This window comes from Colobus angolensis, unplaced genomic scaffold (assembly GCF_000951035.1).
Source record: "Colobus angolensis palliatus isolate OR3802 unplaced genomic scaffold, Cang.pa_1.0 Scaffold66, whole genome shotgun sequence".
In the NCBI taxonomy this organism is placed as follows: Eukaryota; Metazoa; Chordata; class Mammalia; order Primates; family Cercopithecidae; genus Colobus; species Colobus angolensis.
The window spans coordinates 1,776,034-1,798,029 of record NW_012120265.1 but is presented as its reverse complement, the minus strand read 5'-3'; the positions used below and the strand labels follow the sequence as shown (position 1 = coordinate 1,798,029).

General features: G+C 55.1%; 2 protein-coding genes across 9 annotated transcripts in view; both read right to left on the bottom strand.

Annotated features, from left to right (window-relative positions):
- The window catches only part of B3GNT3 (UDP-GlcNAc:betaGal beta-1,3-N-acetylglucosaminyltransferase 3), a 28,750-nt gene extending 24,607 nt beyond the window's left edge, over window positions 1-4,143 (bottom strand). Inside the window, exon 1 of one of the 4 annotated variants that reach the window (XM_011925766.1) lies at window positions 4,085-4,143. The gene's annotated coding sequence lies outside the window, so the exon portion shown is untranslated. Of the gene's footprint in view, window positions 1-3,767; window positions 3,860-4,084 lie in introns of those variants that run through there. The other 3 variants (XM_011925764.1, XM_011925767.1, XM_011925765.1) reach the window with 3 other exon arrangements.
- Window positions 4,144-10,943: 6,800 nt separating this feature from the next.
- Window positions 10,944-21,996, bottom strand: part of FCHO1 (FCH domain only 1) — a 45,132-nt gene continuing 34,079 nt past the window's right edge. For 3 of the 5 annotated variants that reach the window (XM_011925762.1, XM_011925761.1, XM_011925763.1), the window contains 11 exons: window positions 21,709-21,800; window positions 21,053-21,328; window positions 18,802-18,914; window positions 18,608-18,695; window positions 18,328-18,436; window positions 16,823-16,978; window positions 15,211-15,343; window positions 14,524-14,723; window positions 12,857-12,912; window positions 11,667-11,831; window positions 10,944-11,228 (listed from right to left, as the gene is read on the bottom strand). In XM_011925762.1, coding sequence (XP_011781152.1) covers window positions 11,206-11,228; window positions 11,667-11,831; window positions 12,857-12,912; window positions 14,524-14,723; window positions 15,211-15,343; window positions 16,823-16,978; window positions 18,328-18,436; window positions 18,608-18,695; window positions 18,802-18,914; window positions 21,053-21,328; window positions 21,709-21,800 — 1,411 coding nt within the window. In that variant the 3' untranslated portion in view covers window positions 10,944-11,205. Of the gene's footprint in view, window positions 11,243-11,666; window positions 11,832-12,856; window positions 12,913-14,523; window positions 14,724-15,210; window positions 15,344-16,822; window positions 16,979-18,327; window positions 18,437-18,607; window positions 18,696-18,801; window positions 18,915-21,052; window positions 21,329-21,708; window positions 21,801-21,996 lie in introns of all 5 variants that reach the window. The other 2 variants (XM_011925759.1, XM_011925760.1) reach the window with 2 other exon arrangements.

Sequence of the window (21,996 nt, the reverse complement as noted above, 5' to 3'; positions counted from 1 at the left end):
TTTTTTTTTTTTTTTTTGAGACAGGGTCTGGCTTTGTCACCCAGGCTGGAGTGCTGCAGTGGCACGATCATAGCTCACTGCAGCCTCCAACTCCAAGGCTCAACTGATCCTCCTGCCTAAGCCTCCTGAGTAGCTGGGACCACAGGCGTGCATCACCACCACTGGCTAATTTCATTTTTGTAGAGATGGGTCTAGCTATGTTGCCAGGCTGGTCTCCAACTCCTGGGCTCAAGTGATCTTCCCACCTTGGCCTCCCAAAGTGCTGGGATTACAGGTGTGAGCCACCACACCCAGTCACGATTTTTTTTTTTTTTGAGACAGAGTCTCTGTCGCCCAGGCTGGCGTGCAGGGGTGCTATCTTGGCTCACTGCAACCTCTGCCTCCAGGGTTCAAGAGATTCTCCTGTCTCAGCCTCCAGAGTAGCTGGGATTACAGGTGTGCATTACCATGCCCAGCTAATTTTTGTATTTTTGGTAGAGATGGGGTTTCACCACGTCGTCCAGGCTGGTCTCAAACTCCTGACCTCAGGTGATCCGCCCGCCTTGGTCTCCCAAAGTGCTGGGAATACAGGTGTGAGCCACTGTGCCCAGCCACAATGAGATTTAATAGCAACTGCCAACACCCTTATCACTCGCATAATTGTGACTGTTACTGCTCTGAGCAAGTGCTGAGCACTTAGTGTGTGCCACATCTGGGTCTAGGTTCCGAGGACACAGCCAAGATGATGGAGAGAAACACTCGTGTGCACAGGATGCTGATACACTAACAGGGGACAGAGAAGTGGCAAACAGGACAATTTTCCAGAGGAGTGCAACCTCTGGGGGTGAAGAAACTGCAGGGTGGAAGTTGGGGACACTTGCAGGAGAAGGTGTGAGCCCCTGGCCTGTGGAGGAACCTGAGGAGTCTCACTGAGCCTTCCAGAGGGGAGCCTAGGGTCCAGGTGGGCGATCTGTGCAGAGGGTGCACCTCTGTCCAAGACCACACAGCCGACTGACGCCAGGACAGGTTGGTGGGATTTGAACACTGACCTGAGGGTGGTTCCTCACCTGTTCTTACCAGTTTGGGTTTCCCAATAATGATGGGCTGGTCACTTTATACAAGGAGCAGGAGTTGCTTTTGCAAACAGAAGGGGAAGAAAAGAAGAAGAAATAGCCCAGTAAATTCTTTAGGTTCACAATGGCCAGACCCTGCTTTAGTGAAACCATGTGTGCTAGTGAGTTCTATCAATATACACTCAATATTCACACCAGGGAACGCCTGGATGTGGAAAAAGGGGTGGGGCGGGGCAGGCTGACAGATGACACACGCACTTTAGACCTTGGTGTCCTGGGTTTCCAGGTTCCGAGGCTCTGTCATGGATGACTCATTGTATGTCATCCATGCCAGCCCTACCCTGTTGCAGGAACTGCCTGGGGCACCTGTGTGAGACTGGAAAGGAGCCGAATAAACCCCAGACCTGGCCCAGTGGAGTCTCAAAGGACATCTCTGGGAAGCCAGGCCGTGCATTGCAGTTCAACCTCAGACCCTTCCCACAATCCAGGAGTGATGGGGGAACTGAGGTATCATGGGCCCCTCCTCTGGGGACTTCCTGGACCCCCATGCCCTTAGGCCAATCAGGGCTCTTCTCCAAGCCTTGTGCTTAGAGCCCAGAAATATTCATGATATTATTTCTGTCGTGCAAAGATACATGTTATAAATGAGAACATAATGAGCTGCATAATCAGGACTAGAATCAATATGCCAGGTCGTGTGTGCAGCCTGGCCACCATCTGTCCATCTAAACTCCATATCTGTGCTGAGAAGTAGGGCTGTATTTGCTCCATGTTTATGGATAGGAAAATTGAGTCACAGAGAGATCTAGAAATCCATCTAAGAAAGGTTGGGTGGGAGCCTAGTTCCTGTCTTTAACTCCCAGCTGATGAGACTTCCTTTAGCTTGCCACGTTGTTAGTGAGCTCACCATCATGAGGAGCAATCAAGCCAAGCCAGATTCCCACCAGGAAGAGGGTCCACAATATGCATCCTGGCTTATGGGGTTGGGGGAGTGAGCAAATTCCTGCCTTGCTCTGGGCCTCAGAGGCTGGTGGCAGGAGGAAATGTCACTCAGTGAGCCCTTACTTGCTCCTCCTGGGCCGACCTGGCTTGTCTGGATTCCCTGAACTCTGGCCTGGAACACAGAAGCACCAAGGGCCCCTTTTGGTTCCCCCACACCCAGAGCACCTGCCAGGAACTGTCACACCCTAGGGGTTAGGGTCAGGGAAGGTGTCCAGGCTGGGCTGGGCAAACAGCCAACTGATAACCTAGGCCAGGTGGGGGCCCAGCTGCCTGACCTGGGGACTACACCTCATTCCTCCTGACTCCAGGCCCTGACACCAGCCCTGCCTGGTGTCACCTTGAGAACAGGGCAGTGGGAGGAAGTGATGGCCCCCAGGGCTGGCCCCAGACCTAGACAGCCAGGTGGCTGCCCCTGGGTCCTGAATCCCAGATCTGGACTGCAGGAGGCCCCGGCTCAAGTTGAGGGGGGACCTCAGTTTCCTCTTGAGAAGTGTCCATTTAAAAAAATCAAGGCTGGGCATGGTGGCTCACGCCTGAAATCCCAGCACTTTGGGATGCCAAGGCAGGAGGACTGCTTGGGTCCAGGAGTTTGAGACCAGCCTGGACAACATAGTGAGACCCTGTCTCCACACACATAAAAATTTTAAAATTAGCTGCGTGTAGTGTGCACCTGTGGTCCCAGCTGCTCAGGAGGCTGAGGTGGGAGGATCACTTGAGCCCAGGAGGTTGAGGCTGCAGTGAGCGATGATCGAGCCACTGCTCTCCAGCCTGGGTGACAAAGTGAGACCCCCCAACCTCTACATATAAAACAGACAAACAAACAAAGTTTAAATCTGACCCAGAGGAAAAGGTAGTCAGGATCCTTGGAACAGGGATGAATCTGAACAGTGGCTACAGACATAATTATTATTAATATAATTATGATGACAGCTGACTGGCCCTGGGCACCCACTGAGTGGCCACAGCTCTTATCCACTCAACTCATCCTCGCCAAGGTCCCATGCCATGAGATCCCCCCTTGACACATAGGGAAGCTGAGGCTCAGAGACCTAACGCCACTCACGCAAGGGCCCCCCAGCGGCTAGCAGTACACCTCATCGCAAAAACTTCCTCTGACTGAACGCTTCGGGCATCCTCACCCCAGCTGAGTCACTGTTCCACCTCACGGAGGGGAAACCGAGGCCGGTTCAGAGAACAAGAGCAGTGTGTCCATGCCACACAGCCAGGGCCCCTGGAATGCCGCCCAGCACCTGGCAGGGCCTGCAGCACCGGAGCAGCAGGGAGAGACTGGGGGTCACCTGCAGTTCCTAAACCCAACTGGGGACCCGGGTGCTGGCTTGCCCAGCTACTCCCAACCAAGGGGCCAACAATCTCAACAACGCAGGCAACAGTAATAGTAACAGCCAAGGCTGACTGAGCGGCATCTGCCTCGGGGGTATGATCCCGCCCAATCTGGGAGGGGCGCCGGGGTCCCGGATCGCTAGCCGTGGGGGAGGCTTCCTCCCCGACCTAGGTGGCCTTGGGAAGGCCGGAGACAATTACGGATGGGTGAGGGCAACCGGGTTCCTGAGACGCGGGGCTCCTGAATGTTCCCACATCTGCAGGGTATACGCGGTGGAGACCGGCAGGGGCTTTTCCAGAGCCCCAACTTCCCCACCCCCAAATCCCCACCACTGGGGTCCGCCAGATCCTCCGGGGGCTGCCGACACTCACCCCCAGACGACAGTCACGCCTCTGCCCCTCTACCTGCTCCTCTCCGCTCACCAGCCGAAGAGTTTTCACCTGAGCCAGAGCTCCCGCCCCTCCCCCGATTCTTCCCTCCCACCGGACTTCACGCCTTCCCGCCTCCCTCCGCCCTCGCCTCCTGCCAGGCCCCCTCTTCCAGCTGGGCTGAGTTTCCTGGTGGCCCAGGCGAGTTCCCCGCCGGCTCCTCCCTCCCCGGCCACGCCCCTTCCCCTCCCCGGGCCCGGCCCCCACCTCTGCCATCCCCCTCTTGCCACCTTTGCCCCTCTCGGGGAGCACGACCCCACCCTGGGTCTGGTCCGCTGCTAGGGAATCTGGGGAATGAGCTCCCCGTGGCTGGAGATGAACAAGCAACGCCTTGTGGGTTCCTGGCACAGAGCCCGGTCGGCGATGGCCCACGTGTGTTCAGTGAAGAAATGATTGGATAAGGCCGTGCTCTCTGCAGGGGATTCAAAGATTCCTGAACCGCCCCTCCCCCCCCCAAAAAAAAAAAGATTCGTGAACTCAGGGCGGGGCGCGGTGGCTCACTCCTGTACTTTGGGAGACCGAGGGGGGCGGATCGCTTGAACCCAGGAGTTTGAGACCAGCCTGGGCAACATAGTGAGATTCCATCTCTATATTTTAAATAATTCCAGGACCCAAAAATCTACGATGTGCCCCCAGACATCCAGATGCCACCTGCTGGCATTTGGAAAGGTTCTGGAAGTCGAAAATCAGACAGATTTGTAGTGTTTTCTTTTTCTTTTTTTCTGTTTTTGAGAGACAGGGTCTCGTTTTGTCACCCAGGCTAGAGTGCAGTGATGTGATCTCGGCTCGCTACGAGGTCGACCTCCCCAGTTCAAGCGATCCTCCCACCTCAGCCTCCTGAGTAGCTGGGACTACAGGCACCCGCCAGCATGCCTGGCTAATTTTTGTCATTTTTCTAGATATGGGGTTTTGATATGTTGCCCAGGCTGGTCTTAACTGTGGGCCTCAAGTGACCCGCCTGCCTCAGATCCCCAAAGTCCTGAATTCTAGACGTGAGCCACTGCATCTGGCCTCAGATTTGTAGATTTTTAGGTTTGGGGTTGGCTAGGATTCAAACCCTGCCCTATGATGCCTCTGAATCTCTAGAATATTCTAGCCTGGACCCCGCGTTGGGAGCTCTGGGGTTGGGGAAGTCCAGGTGTGTGAGCTGGGCTATGGTTTCAGGAAGCCCCTCCTTTCTCCTTCATCCGTTTCTTCCCGAGGAGGAAGCCGAGATGGATACGTGGCCTGGCTCTGCCTCAGTTTCCTCACCTGTAAAACGTAAGAAATAGCTCCTGGGTCCTCTAGATGGGAGAGGTCTGGGGAGTGAACCCTCAGAGCAAAAGCATGATTAAAACTGTATGGAGCCGGGCGCGGTGGCTCAAGCCTGTAATCCCAGCACTTTGGGAGGCCGAGACGGGCGGATCACGAGGTCAGGAGATCGAGACCATCCTGGCTAACATGGTGAAACCCCGTCTCTACTAAAAAATACAAAAAACTAGCCGGGCAAGGTGGCGGGCGCCTGTAGTCCCCAGCTACCCGGGAGGCTGAGGCAGGAGAATGGCGTGAACCCGGGAGGTGGAGCTTGCAGTGAGCTGAGATCCGGCCACTGCACTCCAGCCTGGGCGACACAGCCAGACTCCGTCTCAAAAAAAAAAACTGTATGGAGGGCAGTTACCGGAAATGTCATAGTTCAAATGTGGCTCTACTGTTCCCAGTGGTACTGGGTGCACACACTTTCTGATAAATCCTCAGACTTTGATTCAGAGTCTATGCTCACCCTATTGGGCCCCTGGGTTCTCCAAGTCATGGGCCCCAGGAAGGGAGTTGTTGGCCGGGAAGGAGCCGGAACGGAGCCGGAACCAAAAGTCCTGTGCTGCCTGGGCGGGGTGCCTCACCCCTGTAATCCCAGTACTTTGGAAGGCCGAGGTGGGCGGCTCATGCTGGTAATCCCAGCACCTGCCAAGGCCAAAGTGGGTGGGTCACCTGAGGTCAGGAGTTCGAGACCAGCCTGGCCAACATGACGAAACCCTTTCTCTACTAAAACATACAAAAATTAGCCAGGCATACTGGCGGGCACCTGTAATCCCAGCTACTGGGAGGCTGAGGCAGGATAATCACTTGAACCTGGGAGGTAGAGATTGCAGTGAGCAGAGATCATGCCACTACACTCCAGTCTGGGAGATAGAGCGAGACTCCGTCTCATAAAAAACAAAAAGACAAAAAAAACTAGCCAGATGTGGTGGCGGGCGCCTGTAATGCCAGCTGCTCAGGAGGCTGAGGCAGGAGAATCGCTTGAACCTGGGAGGCGGAGGTTGCAGTGAGCAGAGATCGCACCACTACACTCCAGCCTGCGTGACAGAGTGAGACTCCATCTCAAAAAAAAAAAAAAAGTACCGTCCTGTGACAGGGTCCCCGCCCATCCCCCTTCTCCACCAGGTGCTGGCTCTCCAGAATTGAGGGTGCTGGAAGGATGTGCGCTCTAGCCCCGCCCCACTCACCTAGGAAACTGAATGCTCCCACCCTTTTCCCATGTGTAAGACATGCAGACACCTGAGCTCCTAGTCCTTTTAAACCGGGTGATTCTGGGGTTCGCTGGATGCAATAGAGTGAATTCTGGTGCTGGAGGGCCTGGGTTCAAATGCGGACTTGAATGACCCTATGATCCCGCCATTGCCCTCTTAGGTATCTACCCAAAGGAACTGAAAACAGGTGTTCAAACAAATGCTTGCATAGGCAAGTTGATTCACAATACTCTTTTCAGCTGTTTGGGTGGAGCTAACCCACCCAAATGTCCAGTGGATGAATGGATAAACAACGTGTGGTCCATCAGTGGAGTCTTGAGTCTTTTTTTTTTTTTTTTTTTTTTTTTTTGAGATGGAGTCTCGCTCTGTCACCCAGGCTGGAGTGCAGTGGCAGGATCTTGGCTCACTGCAACCTCTACCTCCCAGGTTCAAGTGATTCTCCTGCTTCAGCCTCCCGAATAGCTGGGATTACAGGCACCTGACACCATGCCCAGCTACTTTTTGTATTTTTAGTAGAGACGGGGGTTTCACCATGTTGCCGGGGCTGGTCTTGAACCCCTGACCTCAAACAATCCACCTGCCTTGGCCTCCCAAAGTGCTGGGGTTACAGGTGTGAGCCACTGTGCCCTGCCTGGAGTCTTATTCAGCCATCAGAAATACTAAAGTCCTGGCCAGGCGCGGTAGCTCATGCCTGTAATCCCAGCACTTTGGGAGGCTGAGACAGGCAGATCACTTGAGGTCAGGAGTTTGAGACCAGCTTGGCCAACATGGCAAAATCCCGTCTCTACTAAAACTACAAAAATTAGCTGGGCATGGTGGTGCATGCTTGTAATGCCAGCTACTCAGGGAGCTGAGGCAGGAGAACTGCTCAAATCCAGGAGACGGAGGTTGCAGTGAGCCGAGATCATGCCACTGCACTCCAGCCTGGGTGACAGAGCGAGACTCTGTCTCAAAAAAAAAAGAGAGCGCGAGAGAGATTGAAGTCCTGTTAAGATATTGAAGTTCTGATCCATGCTACAACGGGGATGAAACTCAAAAACACGATCCTGAGTGAAAGAAGCCAGACACAAAAGGCCACGTGTTGTATGATTCCATTTATATGAAATGCCCAGAACAGGCAAATCCACAGAGACAGGAAGCGGATGAGTGGTTGCCAGGGGCTGTGGGAAGGGAAATGGGGCATGACTGCTGAAGGGGACGGGGTTTCGTTTCGGAGGGGATGAAAATGTGCTGAAATTAGGTAAAGGGTGTGGCTGTACAGTATTATGAATATACTGAAACTCACTGAATTGTTCACCTTATAGTGGTTCATTTTTTGTTTTGTGAATTTCAGCTCAAAAGAAAATCCAATTAGGTCACTTACCAGCTGGGGGTGGCCTCTGACATGTGACCCAACTGATGGCGCAGTGCCAACAGATCACTCTGTGTCACAGCTGAGATTTTAAGGTCACCCGGGTGGAAGAGACCAAGGCATGTAAAGTAAATAATGGAATCACGCCTGCCCGGGGTTGGCAGGTTTAACGGGTTCCACGCCCTCTCTCTTGGAATTCACTCTTCAAAGACAGGTTATGTCACACCTGCTCTGGAAGGCCGGGCAGTTAGGATACCATACCTGGGAAAAGTGCCTTCTGCGCTTTATTGTTTGCTTGTGTTTTTTGTGTTGTTTTTGTTTGTGACGGAGTCTTGCTCTGTCACCCAGGCTGCAGTGCAGTGGCGCCATCTCGTCTCACTGCAACCTCCGCCTGCCGGATTCAAGCAATTCTCCTGCCTCAGCCTACTGAGTGCCGGGTTTACAGGCACCTGCCACCATGCCCAGCTAACTTTTGTATTCTTTTTTTTTTTTTTTTTTTTTTAGATGGAGTCTCGCTCTGTCGCCAGGCTGGAGTGCAGTGGCCGGATCTCAGCTCACTGCAAGCTCCGCCTCCCGGGTTTACGCCATTCTCTCGCCTCAGCCTCCCGAGTAGCTGGGACTACAGGCGCCCGCCACCTCGCCCGGCTAATTTTTTGTATTTTTTTTAGTAGAGACGGGGTTTCACTGTGTTAGCCAGGATGGTCTCGATCTCCTGACCTCGTGATCCACCCGTCTCGGCCTCCCAAAGTGCTGGGATTACAGGCTTGAGCCACCGCGCCCGGCCTACCTTTGTATTCTTAGTAGAGATGGGGTTTCACCATGTTGGCCAGGCTGGTCTCGAACTCCTGGCCTCAAGTGATCCACCTGCCTGAGCCTCCCAAAGTGCTGGGATTACAGGCGTGAGCCAACGCGCCCAGCCCTGGTTTTTTTTTTTTTGAGATGGAGTCTCACTCTGTCTCCCAGGCTGGAGTGCAGTGGCGTGTTCTCAGCTCACTGCAACCTCCTCCTCCTGGGCTCCAGTGATTCTCCTGCCTCAACCTCCCGAATAGCTGGGATTACAGGCGCCCAACACCACGCCTGGCTTATTTTTGTATTTTTAGTAGAGATGGGGTTTTACCATGTTGGCCAGGCTGGTCTTGAATTCCTGACCTCAAGTGATCTGCCTGCCTTGGCCTCCCAGAGTGCTGGAATTACAGGCATGAGTCACCATCCCAGATGACTTCTTCATTTTCAAAGGTGCCCAGCCTCATTTGTGCCCCAAGGAAGGCCAATTAAAACTACTCGGAGGTGCCATATACCTGCCACTTATCAGACAGGAAATAACCCACACCCAGATTAGGCGACATTATGAGGAGGCGGTGGCAAATAGATTTTGATTTTGTCACCTCTATAAAGCTACAGCTCTCTCCAACACCCAGGACCCCACTGCGCAGGTGTGGTCTCTGAATTTACAGCCTAGTTGCTAAGACCTGCAACGGAGAAGACACGAAGGGCTTGGAAGTCCCTGGGCTGTTTGTAGCCAGACAGGGCAGGTGCTGCAGTCACCTCTGCCCCATTTGATGCCCCAACTGCTATAATCATCATTCCTTCCTACAGCTGATTTTTTTTTTGTTTGTTTTTATTTTGTTTTGTTTTGATACAGGGTCTCACTCTTGTCGCCCAGACTGGAGCGCAGGGGTGCAATCTAGGCTCATCGCTACTTCTGCCTTCCAGGCTCAAGCGATTCTCCAGCCTCAGCCTCCTGAGTAGCTGGGATTACACGTGTACACCACTACCGCCTGGCCAATTTTTGTATTTTTAGGGGAGACGGGGTTTCACTATGTTGGCCAGGCTGGTCTTGAACTCCTGATCTCAAATGGTCCACCTGCCTCAGCCTCCCAAAGTGTTGGGATTAGAGGCATGAGCCACCCTACCCGGCCTATTTTGTTTTAAGAGACAGTGTCTCACTCTGTGGCTGCCCAGGTTGGAGAGCACCAGTGTGATCTTAGCTCACTGTAGCCTCAACCTCCTGGGCTCAATTGATCCTCCTGCCTCAGCCTCCCACGTAGCTCGGACCACAGGTGTGTGCCACCATGCTTGGTCAATTTTCCTATTTTTGTAGAAACAGGGGGGTCTTGCTATGTTGCCCAGGCTGGTCTTGAACTCCCGGTCTCAAGTGATCCTCCTGCCTCAGCCTCCCAAAGCATTGGGATTACAGGTGTGAGCCACGGTGCCCAACTCTCAGCCAATGTTAATTATGCACTTGCTTTGTGCCAGGAATGCTCCCTGAACCTCTCCCAACTACAGGATTCCTCCCACCTTACAGACAAGGAAACCAAGGCACAGCCAGAGGCACTCTCTCTTTCAAGGACAGGGTGGGAGGATCAGAGAAAGCGCACAGCAGGTCTCAGGCCAAATTCCGCCTCCTCCTTCCTTCCTTTTGAGCTTCGTCCATTCTGGGCTTGCTCCCTGGGGTCTGTACAGCCTCAAGGTCAGGAACACGGGATCTGGTTCCCTGAATGTCCATCAGGACCTAAGACTGTCCACTGGGCTCAGACCTGCTCCCCACTGCAGTCTGCTGTTACTGCTTCTGTCCTGCCCTCCCCAGCAGGCCACTCTTGCACACCTGCACCAATGCCCACCCTCCTCCTAGGGCTCCCAAAGCTGCCTGGTACTACTGGGGGTTTTGCCGTATAGTTGGCACTCTTCTAAGTGTGTGACCTCCCATAGATACCCAGTGAGGTGAGTTGCAGATGAGCTAACTGAGGCTCAAGTCCCATGCTCAAAGTCACACGGCCAGTGGCAGCCAAGCAGGTTCTTCACTCAGGCTTCCTATCTCCACTTCCTGGCTTCCAAGAACTTTGTCCTGCTCACAGCTCTCTCCCTGCTACATGGTATACAGTAGATACTCAATTAATGTTTGTAGGTTGACTAATTGCTTCCTCACTGAACTAACAACCTTCCATCACTTTGCTTGGGATGCCCATTCCTATCTTGCAAACTCCTACTCATACCTCAAAACCCCATTTATAATGCCCCCCTCCTTAGAAAGTTTTCCTGACTGCTTGAGAAGACTCCTGGCACCCCTTTCTGGGCTTCTCTAGTCCTCTTCCCTCCCTCTAGCCCACCTCTGAGCCCATGGGGCTGGGGTGTCTGGTTCTTTCTCTCCCCAGAATGGCCCTGTACAGGTTGAGCGCAGTGCAGGGAGGGAGGTGCATTAGGTCTCTCACATTCATCCGCCTTCTCTTCCTCCCCTCTCTGGCAATGCAAAGGATACTTCCTGGAGCAGGAAAAGGTTTCCTTTTTTATTTTATTAGAAAATAAAGTGTTTATTCAAAGAACATTAAAAGGCCAGGACCTGTGTGGGATTGGCATGAGGGGGAGGAGTGAATCTCAGGCTCAGCCAGGCTGGGCATGGGGCTCCTCTCCGTGGAGTCTGGGCCTCAGGGAGGCTGGGGTGGGAGGCTCCAGGGTCCGGCAGGAGGGTAGGGAGCGGTCAGCCAGCACCAGGGCACAGTGTAGAGCTGGGGCGGCAGCATTTACGGGTTCAGCAGCTCACGAGGTACATCCCTGTGGGGGCGCAGCTGTGAGGGGGAGGGGTGGGGAGAAGGGGTACGGGAGGGGTTCCCCGGCTCTGACTCTGGGATGCTTCAATCATCCTTGTCCTCTTCAAAACACCCCTGTATCTCATAGTCCTTGCTGCCACTGGGCCCCAGGAGCCCCTTGTTGGGGGCAGGAGAACAGCGTGGGGCTGGAGGAGGGGATGGCAGGGGGGACTTCGGGCTCCCTGGTTTGGGTCCTTTCAAGGATGTCCTCCAGGGGCCAGCCCCAGACACATGGGGCCCTGACTCCTTGCCCACCTGTGCCCCCCATCTGGGGTCTCCTGGCCCCAACACCCACCTATCCTTCCCAAGGATCCCCACGCCCCAATCCCTCCCCACATCCCAGGGCTTGCCCCTAGCAAGGTCCCGGCTCCTGAGGTCACCCAGCAGCAGGGCTGGGGAGTACCTGTGGCAAACCTCCTCTTCACCAGTGACATGCGGTAACCGCTGCCCACCAGTTCCAAGTCCACGCCCGACAGAGTGGTCCCCTCGCTGGTGAACTGTGCAGCCACGGGGCTGGGTGTGCTGGGCCCTGAGAGCGGCTCCCAGCTGGCAGAGAGGCGGCCAGAGCCTGGGGAGACCTGCAGTCAGCTGCGCCCGTCCCAGCTGTGAAACAGGCTCCTCTTTGGCCCACACCTGAAGCCCTTTGTTCTGTGGTCTTCATGTGCTCCATCAGACCTCCCTTCAATCCCCTGCATCCGTCTCTCCTGGCATCACTGGGCTTTGTGTGGCTGGCAAGGGAGTCCTGCCTCAGGGCCTTTGGACCTGCTGTGTCTGGCCATCTGGCCCTGGGACGCCCTCTCCTCCAGCTTTTTTCTTTTTTTTTTCTTTTTTAGAGACAGGGTCTGGCTCTGTTGCCCAGGCTGGAGTGTAGTGGTGCAACCATAGGTCACTGCAGCCTCCAACTCCTGGGCTCAAGTGATCCTCCCACCTGGGCCTCCCAAAGCACTGGGATTACAGACCTATGCCACTGTGCTCGGCCCTCCTCCAGCTTTTTCTTTTCTTTTTTTTGAGACAGTCTCACTCTGTCACCCTGGCTGGAGTGCAGTGGCATGATCTCAGTTCACTAAAACCTCCGCCTACTGGGTTCAAGCGATTCTCCTGCCTCAGCCTCCCGAGTAGCTGGGATCACAGGTGCATGCCACCATGCCTGGCTAATTTTTATATTTTTAGTAGAGACAGGGTTTCACCATGCTGGCCAGGCTGGTCTTGAACTCCTGGCCTCAAGTGATCCACCCGCCTTGGCCTCCCAAAGTGCTGGGATTACTAGCATGAGCCACCGCACCTGGCCTTTTTTTTTGTTTTTTAGAGACAGGGTCTGGCTCTATTACCCAGGCTAGAGTGCAATGGTGCGATCATGGGTCATTGCAGCCTCCAACTGCTGGACTCATGTGATCCTGCAGCCTAGGCCTCCCAAACCACTGGGATTACAGACTATGCCACCCAGCCCGGCCCTCCTCCAGCTTTTTAAAGCCTTCCTCAATGCCCATACTTGCCCGCCCTCCGTATGTCCCCAATTCTTCCCCAACATAAATAAGTGCCTCCCACCTGACCCCAGTCCCTCCCACTCAGCCCTCATGCACAACCACAGCTCACCCCCTGCCTCAGACACATCTGGAAGCCTCCACGTGAGCCGCTTCTCCTCCAGGTTCCTGGCCGTGAGAGAATCTTGATCAGGGCTTCCCCACGGAGGATGCTGAGAGCCCAGGGTCCCGCCTCAGCAGCCTCCTGGCTGTGTGACCCCAGCAAACTTTCTCCCCCACTTCACCTCAATTTCCCCATCTGTGAAATGGGGGTGAGATATGGAACAGCCGCGGAGCCACACAGCCTTGCAGCACTTTTATGTGTGTGTGTGTGTGTGTGTATGTGTGTGTGTGTGTATGTGTGTGTGTGTTGAGATGCTGCCTCGCTCTGTCACCCTGGCTGGTGTGCATTGATGTGATCTCTGCTCACTGCAGCCTATGCCTCCCGGGTTCAAGCGATTCTCCTCCCTCAGCCTCCTGAGTAGCTGGGATTACAGATGCCCACCACCATGCCTGGCTACTTTTTGTATTTTTAGTAGAGACAGGGTTTCACCATATTGGCCAGGCTGGTCTCGAACTCCTGACCTCAGGTGATCCACCTGCCTGGGTCTTCCAAAGTGCTGGGATTACCGGCATAAGCCACCATGCTCGGCTTCCTTGCAGCACTTTTAGATGATGCATTCTGTCCTGTAAGTCTGGCTTCTTCACAGCAGACTTTTTTTTTTTTTTTTTTGAGATGGAGTCTCTCTCTGTCGCCCAGGCTAGAGTGCAGTGGCACGATCTTGGCTCATTTGCAAGCTCCACCTCCTGGGTTCACACTATTCTCCTGCCTCAGGCTTCCAAGTAGCTGGGACTACAGGCACCCACCACCATGCCTGGCTAATTTTTTCTATTTTGTTTAGTAGAGAGAGGGTTTCACCATGTTAGCCAGGATGGTCTCAATCTCCTGACCTCGTGATCCGCCTGCCTCAGCCTCCCAAAGTGCTGGGATTACAGGTGGGACAATTTTTGTTTTTTAAGAGACAGTTGTCACCCAGGGTAACTCCCTGAAGCCTCAACTCCTGGGTTCAAGTGATCCTTCTGTCTCGGCCTCCCGAGTAGCTGGGACTACAAGAGCACAATACCATGATTGACTACTTCTTAAAATATTTTTTTTGCAAGGCTGGGCACAGTGGCTCATGCCTATAATCCCAGTACTTTGGGAGGCCAAGGCAGGTGGATTACCTGAGGTCAAGAGTTCAAGACAAGCCTGGCCAACATGGTGAAACCCCACGTCTACTAAAAAAAATACAAAAATCAGCTGGGCTCGTAATCCCAGCTACTTGGGAGGCTAAGGCAGAGAAAAATCGCTCGAACCCGGGAGGCGGAGGTTGCAGTGAGCTGAGATCGTGTCACTGCACTCCAACCTACACGACAGAGCGAGACTTCATCTCAAAATAAATAAAATAAATAAATAAACAACATATTTTTTTTGTAGAGATGAGGTCTCACTATGTTGCCCAGGCTGGTCTCAAACTCCTGGCCTTAAGTGATCCTCCCACCTCAGCCTCCCAAAGCACTGCAATTACAGGCATGGGCCATGGCACCTGGCCCTCATAATATCACCCTTAGTGCTAAGCAAGGTGGGCTCACAGTTAACGATCAGGCCTAGGGTGCACCCTTTAATCATTGCATCAAGGAGAAGGTCTGGGGTTATGGGGGAAACTGCTAAGTTTCCCTTGGCCTCCCGCACGCCCTTACCAGGTGGCGGCCGGCTGCAGGCAGACGTTGGTCACAGGTTCCCCCACAGGCAGCAGGATCTGGACGTTCGTGAGTGGCGTGGGCACAGCTGTGGCACCGGGCCGGTAGCCGTACTCCACTGAGACCTGGGTGAGGGTGGCCCCACACTGCCAATGGGCACTGAGCTGCAGAGGCACAGACTGGGGACCCGGGCGGGAGAACTAGGAAGAATGAGAATGGGAGAGAGGACACAGCTTGGGCCATCCCGTCTTGCCATATCATGTGCTATTCAACCACTTGACCCCGCGATGCACACACTGCCCCAAGGGGGCCCAATCACAGGGAGATTTGATGAACGAGAGGCTGTATTACACCAGGTTTCCAGCAGGGGGCAGGAGAGCGCCTCATGCTAACAAAGTCTCCCGGGGAAGTTCAAGTGAAAAGATTCCAGGGCTGGGCTTCTTCTAGTTCATATAAAGATGCTATCTGCAACGGGATGCATGCTCTCCCACACTGCCTACTCCTCCACCATTCACTCCCCACCCACCCTGCCTACTCCCTCCAGCTCATCGGCTCTCACGGGTTGGATCTCTTGAGGTCAGGAGTTCGAGACCAGCCTGGCCAACATGCAAGCACCTCCAGGTCTGCTGCCAGCTCACCGTGTCCCCCACTCCACCACCTCCTCCCGGACCCATGCGGGTGGCACACCTGGTATCGCAGCAGCACCACGTTGTAGTAGGAGGCGGTGGGGTTCTGCTCTGCCTGGCGCTGCAGAGCCTCGGTCAGAGCTGCCATGTTGAGCCAGAAGTCTTTGGTCTCAGGGTCACTCTGGGAGGGGTCACTGCAGAAACCCGGACTGATCACCGCAATCCTCGCGACATGCCCTACCAGGGCTCCCAGCATTCAATCTACCCCTTCCTAAAGATGTAATTTCCTCATCCTGGCTAACATGGTGAAACCCCGTCTCTACTAAAAAATACAAAAAACTAGCCGGGCAAGGTGGTGGGCACCTGTAGTCCCAGCTACTCGGGAGGCTGAGGCAGGAGAATGGTGTGAACCCGGGAGGCAGAGCTTGCAGTGAGCTGAGATCCGGCCACTGCACTCCAGCCTGGGCGACAGAGCGAGACTCCGTCTCTTTTTTTTTTTTTTCTTGGAGTTTCACTCTTTTCCCCCAGGCTGGAGTGCAATGGCACAATCTCAGCTCACTGCAACCTCTGCCTCCTGGGTTCAAGGGATTCTCCTGCCTCAGCTTCCCGAGTAGCTGGGATTACAGGCATGTGCCACAACACTTGGCTGATTTTGTATTTTTAGTAGAGACAGGGTTTCTGTGTTGGTTAGGCTGGTCTCAAACTCCCGACCTCAGGTGATCCACCCGCCTTGGCCTCCCAAAGTGCTGGGATTATAGGCGTGAGCCACCATGCCTAGCCTAACGTGGCGACTCCGTCTCCAAAAAAAAAAAAAAAAAAAAAGATGTAATTTCCTGGTCCACCCTGGGCCCAGCAAAGCCCTACCTGGATGGTAGTGGTGGTGGCAGTAAAGGAGGGATGGAAAACAAGGGTCAGAGAGGGCAAGTTACTTGCCCCAGGCCACACAGCAAATCCCAGGAGGCGGCTGGGTGCGGTGGCTCATGCTTGTAATCCCAGCACTTTGGGAGGCTGAGACGGGTGGATCATCTGAGGTCAGGAGTTTAAGACCAGCCTGACCATCGTGGTGAAACCCCATTTCTACTAAAAATACAAAAATCGGCCAGGCATGGTGGCACATGCCTGTAATCCCAGCTACTCAGGAGGCTGAGGCAGGAGAATCACTCGAACCCAGGAGGCGGAGGTTGCAGTGAGCCGAGATCGCGCCACTGCACCCCAGCCTGGGCAACGATAGCAAAACTCCATCTCAAAACAATAATAATAATAATTAAAAAAAAAAAAATCAGGCCGGGTGTGGTGGCTCATGCCTGTAATCCTAGCACTTTGGGAGGCCAAGGCAGATGGATTGCCTGAGCTCAGGAGTTCGAGACCAGCCTGGGCAACAAGGTGAAACCCTGTCTTTACTAAAATACAAAAGAAATTAGCTGAGTGTAGTGGCATGTGCCTGTAATCCCAGCTACTGGGGAAGCTGACGCAGGAGAATTGCTTGAACCTGGGAGGTGGAGTTGCAGTGAGCCAAGATCACACCATTGCACTCCAGCCTGGGTGACAGAGCAAGACTCCGTCTCTACAAAAAAAAGAAAAAATTCCCAGGAAGTAGAGAGGGAATTCAGAGCCCGGAAGCCCCTGACCCCCAGCAGCCTCCGAGGCCCTCTCCCACTGCCCATCCATAGTACCTGAAGAGCAGATCGGCGTTGGGCTGGAAGTGCTCAATAGGGGCTGTGTGTACAAGCCGGAAGCTGAGGACAGGTGGGGGTGGGGTCCCGCTGAACACACGCACAATGCCAGCAGGGAAGGTCATGGTCAGCTCCCCGGTTACTCGAGCCAGGCAGCTGGGGAGGATGAGGGGACTGGGTGTTGGCTTAGGGCTTTGCCTGGAGTCTCATCCTCCCCCTTCTGCTGGTTCCACTGGTGCCTGTGGCTCCCCAGACTCCTCGGATCTAGGATGGCCCTGATGATCCCCCGTATCCTTTCCCCCAACCTCCCCCTCTTTCATTCCTGCCTGGACAGGAAGAATCCACCCTGGGCTGAAGGAGGCAGGAACATCTCCTTCCCTAGTTCTCTTTTCTCCTAGGCCACCAGGGAGCTCAAATTAAAATGTTCAGTTTTTTTAGCTGTCCTTTGCTTGGGTTTTTGATCTGACACTCTCCTCTTCTTCATGGTTTGACTTTCATATCTTTTCTGCTGAAGGCCACCCCAGTATATATCCCTGCCCTTCACTCGTCCTTAAACCATCCCCTTACCCCCTTACTGGGCCTAACTTCTAGTGTTACTCCCTTCATCTCAATGTCCATGGCAGCCTTGGAGTCTACAGCAATGCCTAGCCCTGCTCAAATGCTCTCCTATGGCCGGGCATGGTGGCTCATGTCTATAATCCCAGCACCTTGGGAGGCCGAGGCAGGTGGATCACTTGAGGCCAAGAGTTCAAGACCAGCCTGGCCAACATGGTGAAACCCTGTCTCTACTAAAAACACAAAATCAGCCAGGTGTGGTGGTATGCGCCTGTAATCCCATAATTACTTGGGAGGCTGAGGCAGGAGAATCTCTTGAACCCAGGAGGAAGAGTTTGCAGTGAGCCAAGATCACACCACTACACTCCAGCCTGGGCAACAGAGTGAGACCCTGTCTCAAAACAAACAAACAAACAAAAAATACAATAATTTAGTCAGGTGCAGTGGCGGGCACCTGTAGTTCCAGCTACTCGGGAGGCTGAGGCAGGAGAATCTCTTGAACCCAGGAGGAAGAGTTTGCAGTGAGCCAAGATCACACCACTACACTCCAGCCTGGGCAACAGAGTGAGACCCTGTCTCAAAACAAACAAACAAACAAAAAATACAATAATTTAGTCAGGTGCAGTGGCGGGCACCTGTAGTTCCAGCTACTCGGGAGGCTGAGGCAGGAGAATGGCTTGAACCCAGGAGGCGGAGGTTGCAGTGAGCTGAGATTGAACCACTGCACTCCAGCCTGGGCGACAAGAGTGAAACTCCATCTCAGTTAAAAAAAAGAAAAAAAAGGCCCTCCTATGGCTCCACTGCCCTCAGGACAGGGGCCTGGTCACTTGGCTCAGTGTTCAAGGCCCTTTCACCATAAGATAGACCATGAAGCACATCTGAAAGCTGTCCCTGCTGGACCCTCCCCAACACAGACCCCCCACGGGCCCTGTCTGCCCATCACCGGGTACCTGGGGCTGTGGCCACGGAAGTAGGCATGGACGTACTCCGTGAAGGCTGTGGCTACGGGCAGGGCATCCTGGGAGCCCAGGACCACAGGGCTTGGACCCCGGGAGACTCCTGGGGGTGGTGGGGAGGGAATGGGGAACAACGGATAGACAGCATGAACACAGGCTCCAGGCTCGAGACCCCCCTGCCCAACCACACCTCTGCCAACAGAGAAGCCACCCACCCAGACCAGAGAAGGTGACACTGAGGCCCAAAGCTGGGCCCAGGACCGCTCTCACGTACCATGTCCTGTCTGGGATGAGAAGCTGGGCCGGTCCAAGGCAGTGCCGGGGGCTAAAGAGCCCAGTGGGGAGGGGCTCAGGGAACGAGACTGGAAGGGAAAGAGAATCTGGGCTATCAGTGCCCCAGGACCAGTGCCCAAAAGCTGACCCCGGAGGCGACCCCCAGCCCAGCTCCTGCCACACCCCCTCACCTACCAGGTCCCCGTTGCTACGTGTGAGAGGGCAGGACACCTTCCTAGAGCGGAGTCTCCTGGGTGGGGCTGCCAGGCCCTCCCTGGCTGTGGGGTCAGCAGGTGCAGGCATCAGGTCTGGGAGCAAGTACAAAGAGGCGCTGCTGAGATGCTGCCCAGGGCCTCTGGGGCCTCCCCAGGGGCACAAATTCAGTCAAAATATAGGAGGTGGGCTTTTCCATGGAGACCCCCAGTGGGTCTGAAGTCCTGGGGTTGCAGAAAAGGTGCCAGACAGGACTGCGGATACCGTGCACACCCCTGACCCTCCCAGACACTAGAATGGTGGCCCAATAAGGGGTGAGTTCCCCATTACTGGGGATATGCAAGCAAGCACTGAAGGCTTAAGACGTAGGCATACTGTAGGGGGGATTCAGCAGAGGGTTTTTAGCCAACATTCAGCCATTCTGTGACCTCTACCCTCTCCGGGAACCTGACTGCAGCCACCTACTGTGGCCTGTGTCTGAGTCTCATGCCTTTCACAGCCAAGCTCCCCTCCCTCTCCTGCTTCTTCAGGGCTCTGGTTGTGTTCCATCTATGAACGTGCTCACTTGCTCACCTACCTCCCCTCCCACCTACCTCCCCTCTCACCTGCACCCCAGGCTGCGCTCCCCCCTCTACCTGACTTTCTCAGCCTCAGCACTGCAGACATTTGGGGGCTGGACCATTCTTGTGGATGGTGGCTGCCCTGTGCACTGTAGGGTGCTGAGCAGCAACCGAGGCCTTCACCCACTGAATGCCAGGAGCACCACTCCTGCCTGGTGGTGACAACCAAAAATGTCTCTAGACACTGACAATGTCCCCTGGGGGGCAGAATTTGCCAGCTTGGATAAGAGCCTCTGCTCAGGCTGGATTTGGTGGCTCACACCTGTAATCCCAGCACTTTGGGAGGCCAAGGCAGGCAGATCACCTGAGGTCAGGAGTTCAAGACCAGTCTGGCTAACATGGTGAAACCCTATCTCTACTAAAAATAAAAAAAATTAGCCGGGCATGGTGGTGGGCGCCTGTAGTCCCAGCTACTCGGGAGGCTGAGGCAGGAGAATGGCATGAACCTGGGAGGCGGAGCTTGCAGTGAGCCGAGATGGTGCCACTGCACTCCAGCCTGGGTGACAGAGCAAGACTCTGCCTCAAAAAAAAAAAAAAAAAAATTAGCCAGGTGTGGCGGTGTGCACCTGTAGTCCCAGCTACTTGGGAGGCTGAGGCAGAGAACTGCTTGAACTTGGGAGACAGAGGTTGCAGTAAGCCAAGATCGCACCACTGCACTCCAGCCTAGGCAACAAGAGCAAGGCAACAAGAGCAAAACTCCCTTCCAAAAAAACAAAAACAAAAACCTCTGCCCCCACTCTGTGGTCTCCACCCACTCGGCTCTCCCTTGAATAGGCTCCAGCCAGGCCCTTTCCTACGGAGGGCGCCTAGCGCCCTTGTTGGCACTGCTGGGGACCTCAAGGTGGTCACAGCCCACAGTACCTCTGACTCAGGGGCTTCCCATTCTCCTCAGGTAGCTTCTAGGAGCCCACCCCACCGCTCTCCCCCAACCTGCTGTCCTCCTGTCTCCAACCCCTCCGGGGTCCCTGGCTCTGTCCTCTCCTCTACTCTCTCTGGCCAGCTGCTCCTCCTGTTTTGATGACATCTTCAAGGAGGGGGTGCTCTGTCGAGAGGGTGCTCTGACCTGACCTTTCCCAAACTCAGGGTCCACTATGCACCCGACACCTAAAGGCCCAGCCTCGACGTCCATCCACCCCTCCCCTGCTCATGGCCCTCAGCGTTACTCAGGGTAACACTTACAAGCACTCCCTGTGCCCATCAGGCCCTGCCCACACCCCCCTTCTCTTCCTCCTCCTCCCCTCATCACCCTGTTCCAGCAGGTAGACCTCCTTGCTGTTCTTCAGACAGGCCTAGAGCGCTCCTGCCCCAGGGCCTTTGCAGGGGCTGTGCCCTCTGCCCAGCACATCTTTCCCCTCATGTCCACGTGGTTCTGTCCTCACCTCGCTCAAATCTCAGCTCAGATGTCCCTTCCTCAGGGAGGGCCCCCACCTGGCACCCGCTACCGCCTGCCTTGCTAAATGTCCATCTCATTGTTGTCCCTGCAACGGTGGGAGGTTCTGCCTGCCTGGTCCTAGCGGTGTCTCCAGCAGCCTGATCAGGCCCTGCGCACAGCAGGCGCTCAATCCCCCGCCCAGGGTTCCAGCAACTCTCAGGCCCAGACCCGCTGGACTCACCTCCTCCGGCCAAGGTCTCCAGCCCCCAGGGGCCTGGAGACGGGGCGAGGGGCTGCGGCGAGTCTGTCAGAGGCGGTGCTCGGATACCCCTGGCCTCTGGGGGTGGCGCCCTACAGCTGGGCGGGCTCTGCGGGGTGCCTGGGCGGGGGACCCAGGAATCTGGGGAGGGGCCAGGTGCCGCGTGTGACGGAGAGTCCAGGCCGGAATCCTCCACGTTTTCGGGCGATGAGGAGGAGAAAGGGGAGGGGCTGGAGGTGAAGCCCAGGCTGCTAGAGCCTTGGGGAGGGAAGCGGGCGGTCAGCTCCGACCCTCGCCCACTCGGAGTCCCTGCCCATCCTCCTGCAGGCCACGGCCACGTCGAGGGAAGGTCGGGGGGGCCCCATTCAAAGTCCTTGCGCACGCCCCCAAGGCTATGCCTTCTGGTGACTTCCCTCTCCACAAAAGTCCGGCCCATCCACCCAGTCACCGCCCACTGGCCAAGGCCCTGTCCTATCTATGGCCCCCTCCCACCTGTACTCTGGCCCCGCCCACCCTGACACGGACTAGTCCTCCCTCCAGCCTGGCCTCCAAGGTACTCGATTGGCCTAACTTTGCAATGGCCCCACCCATCCTCCCTCCGGCCACACCCATGACCTCCAATCCCTTATCCCCATCACCTGTAAAATCTTCGTGGTCAAAGGCTGACTCCAGCGGCGGCCCAAAGAGGTTCTTGGACACCTGCTCCTCTGACTGCAATCTCTCTGCACAGCTGGAGAGGGTGAGGCCAAGAGGAGACTGCTTCTATTTTTCCCAAGCCTCATCCCACCCCGGGGCCTTTGCACATGCTGTTCCCGGTCCTTTTTTTTTTTTCAGACGGAGTCTCGCTGTCGGCCAGGCTGCAGTGCGGCACAATCTCAGCTTGCTGCAACCTCCGCTTCCTGGGTTCAAGCCATTCTCCTGCCTCA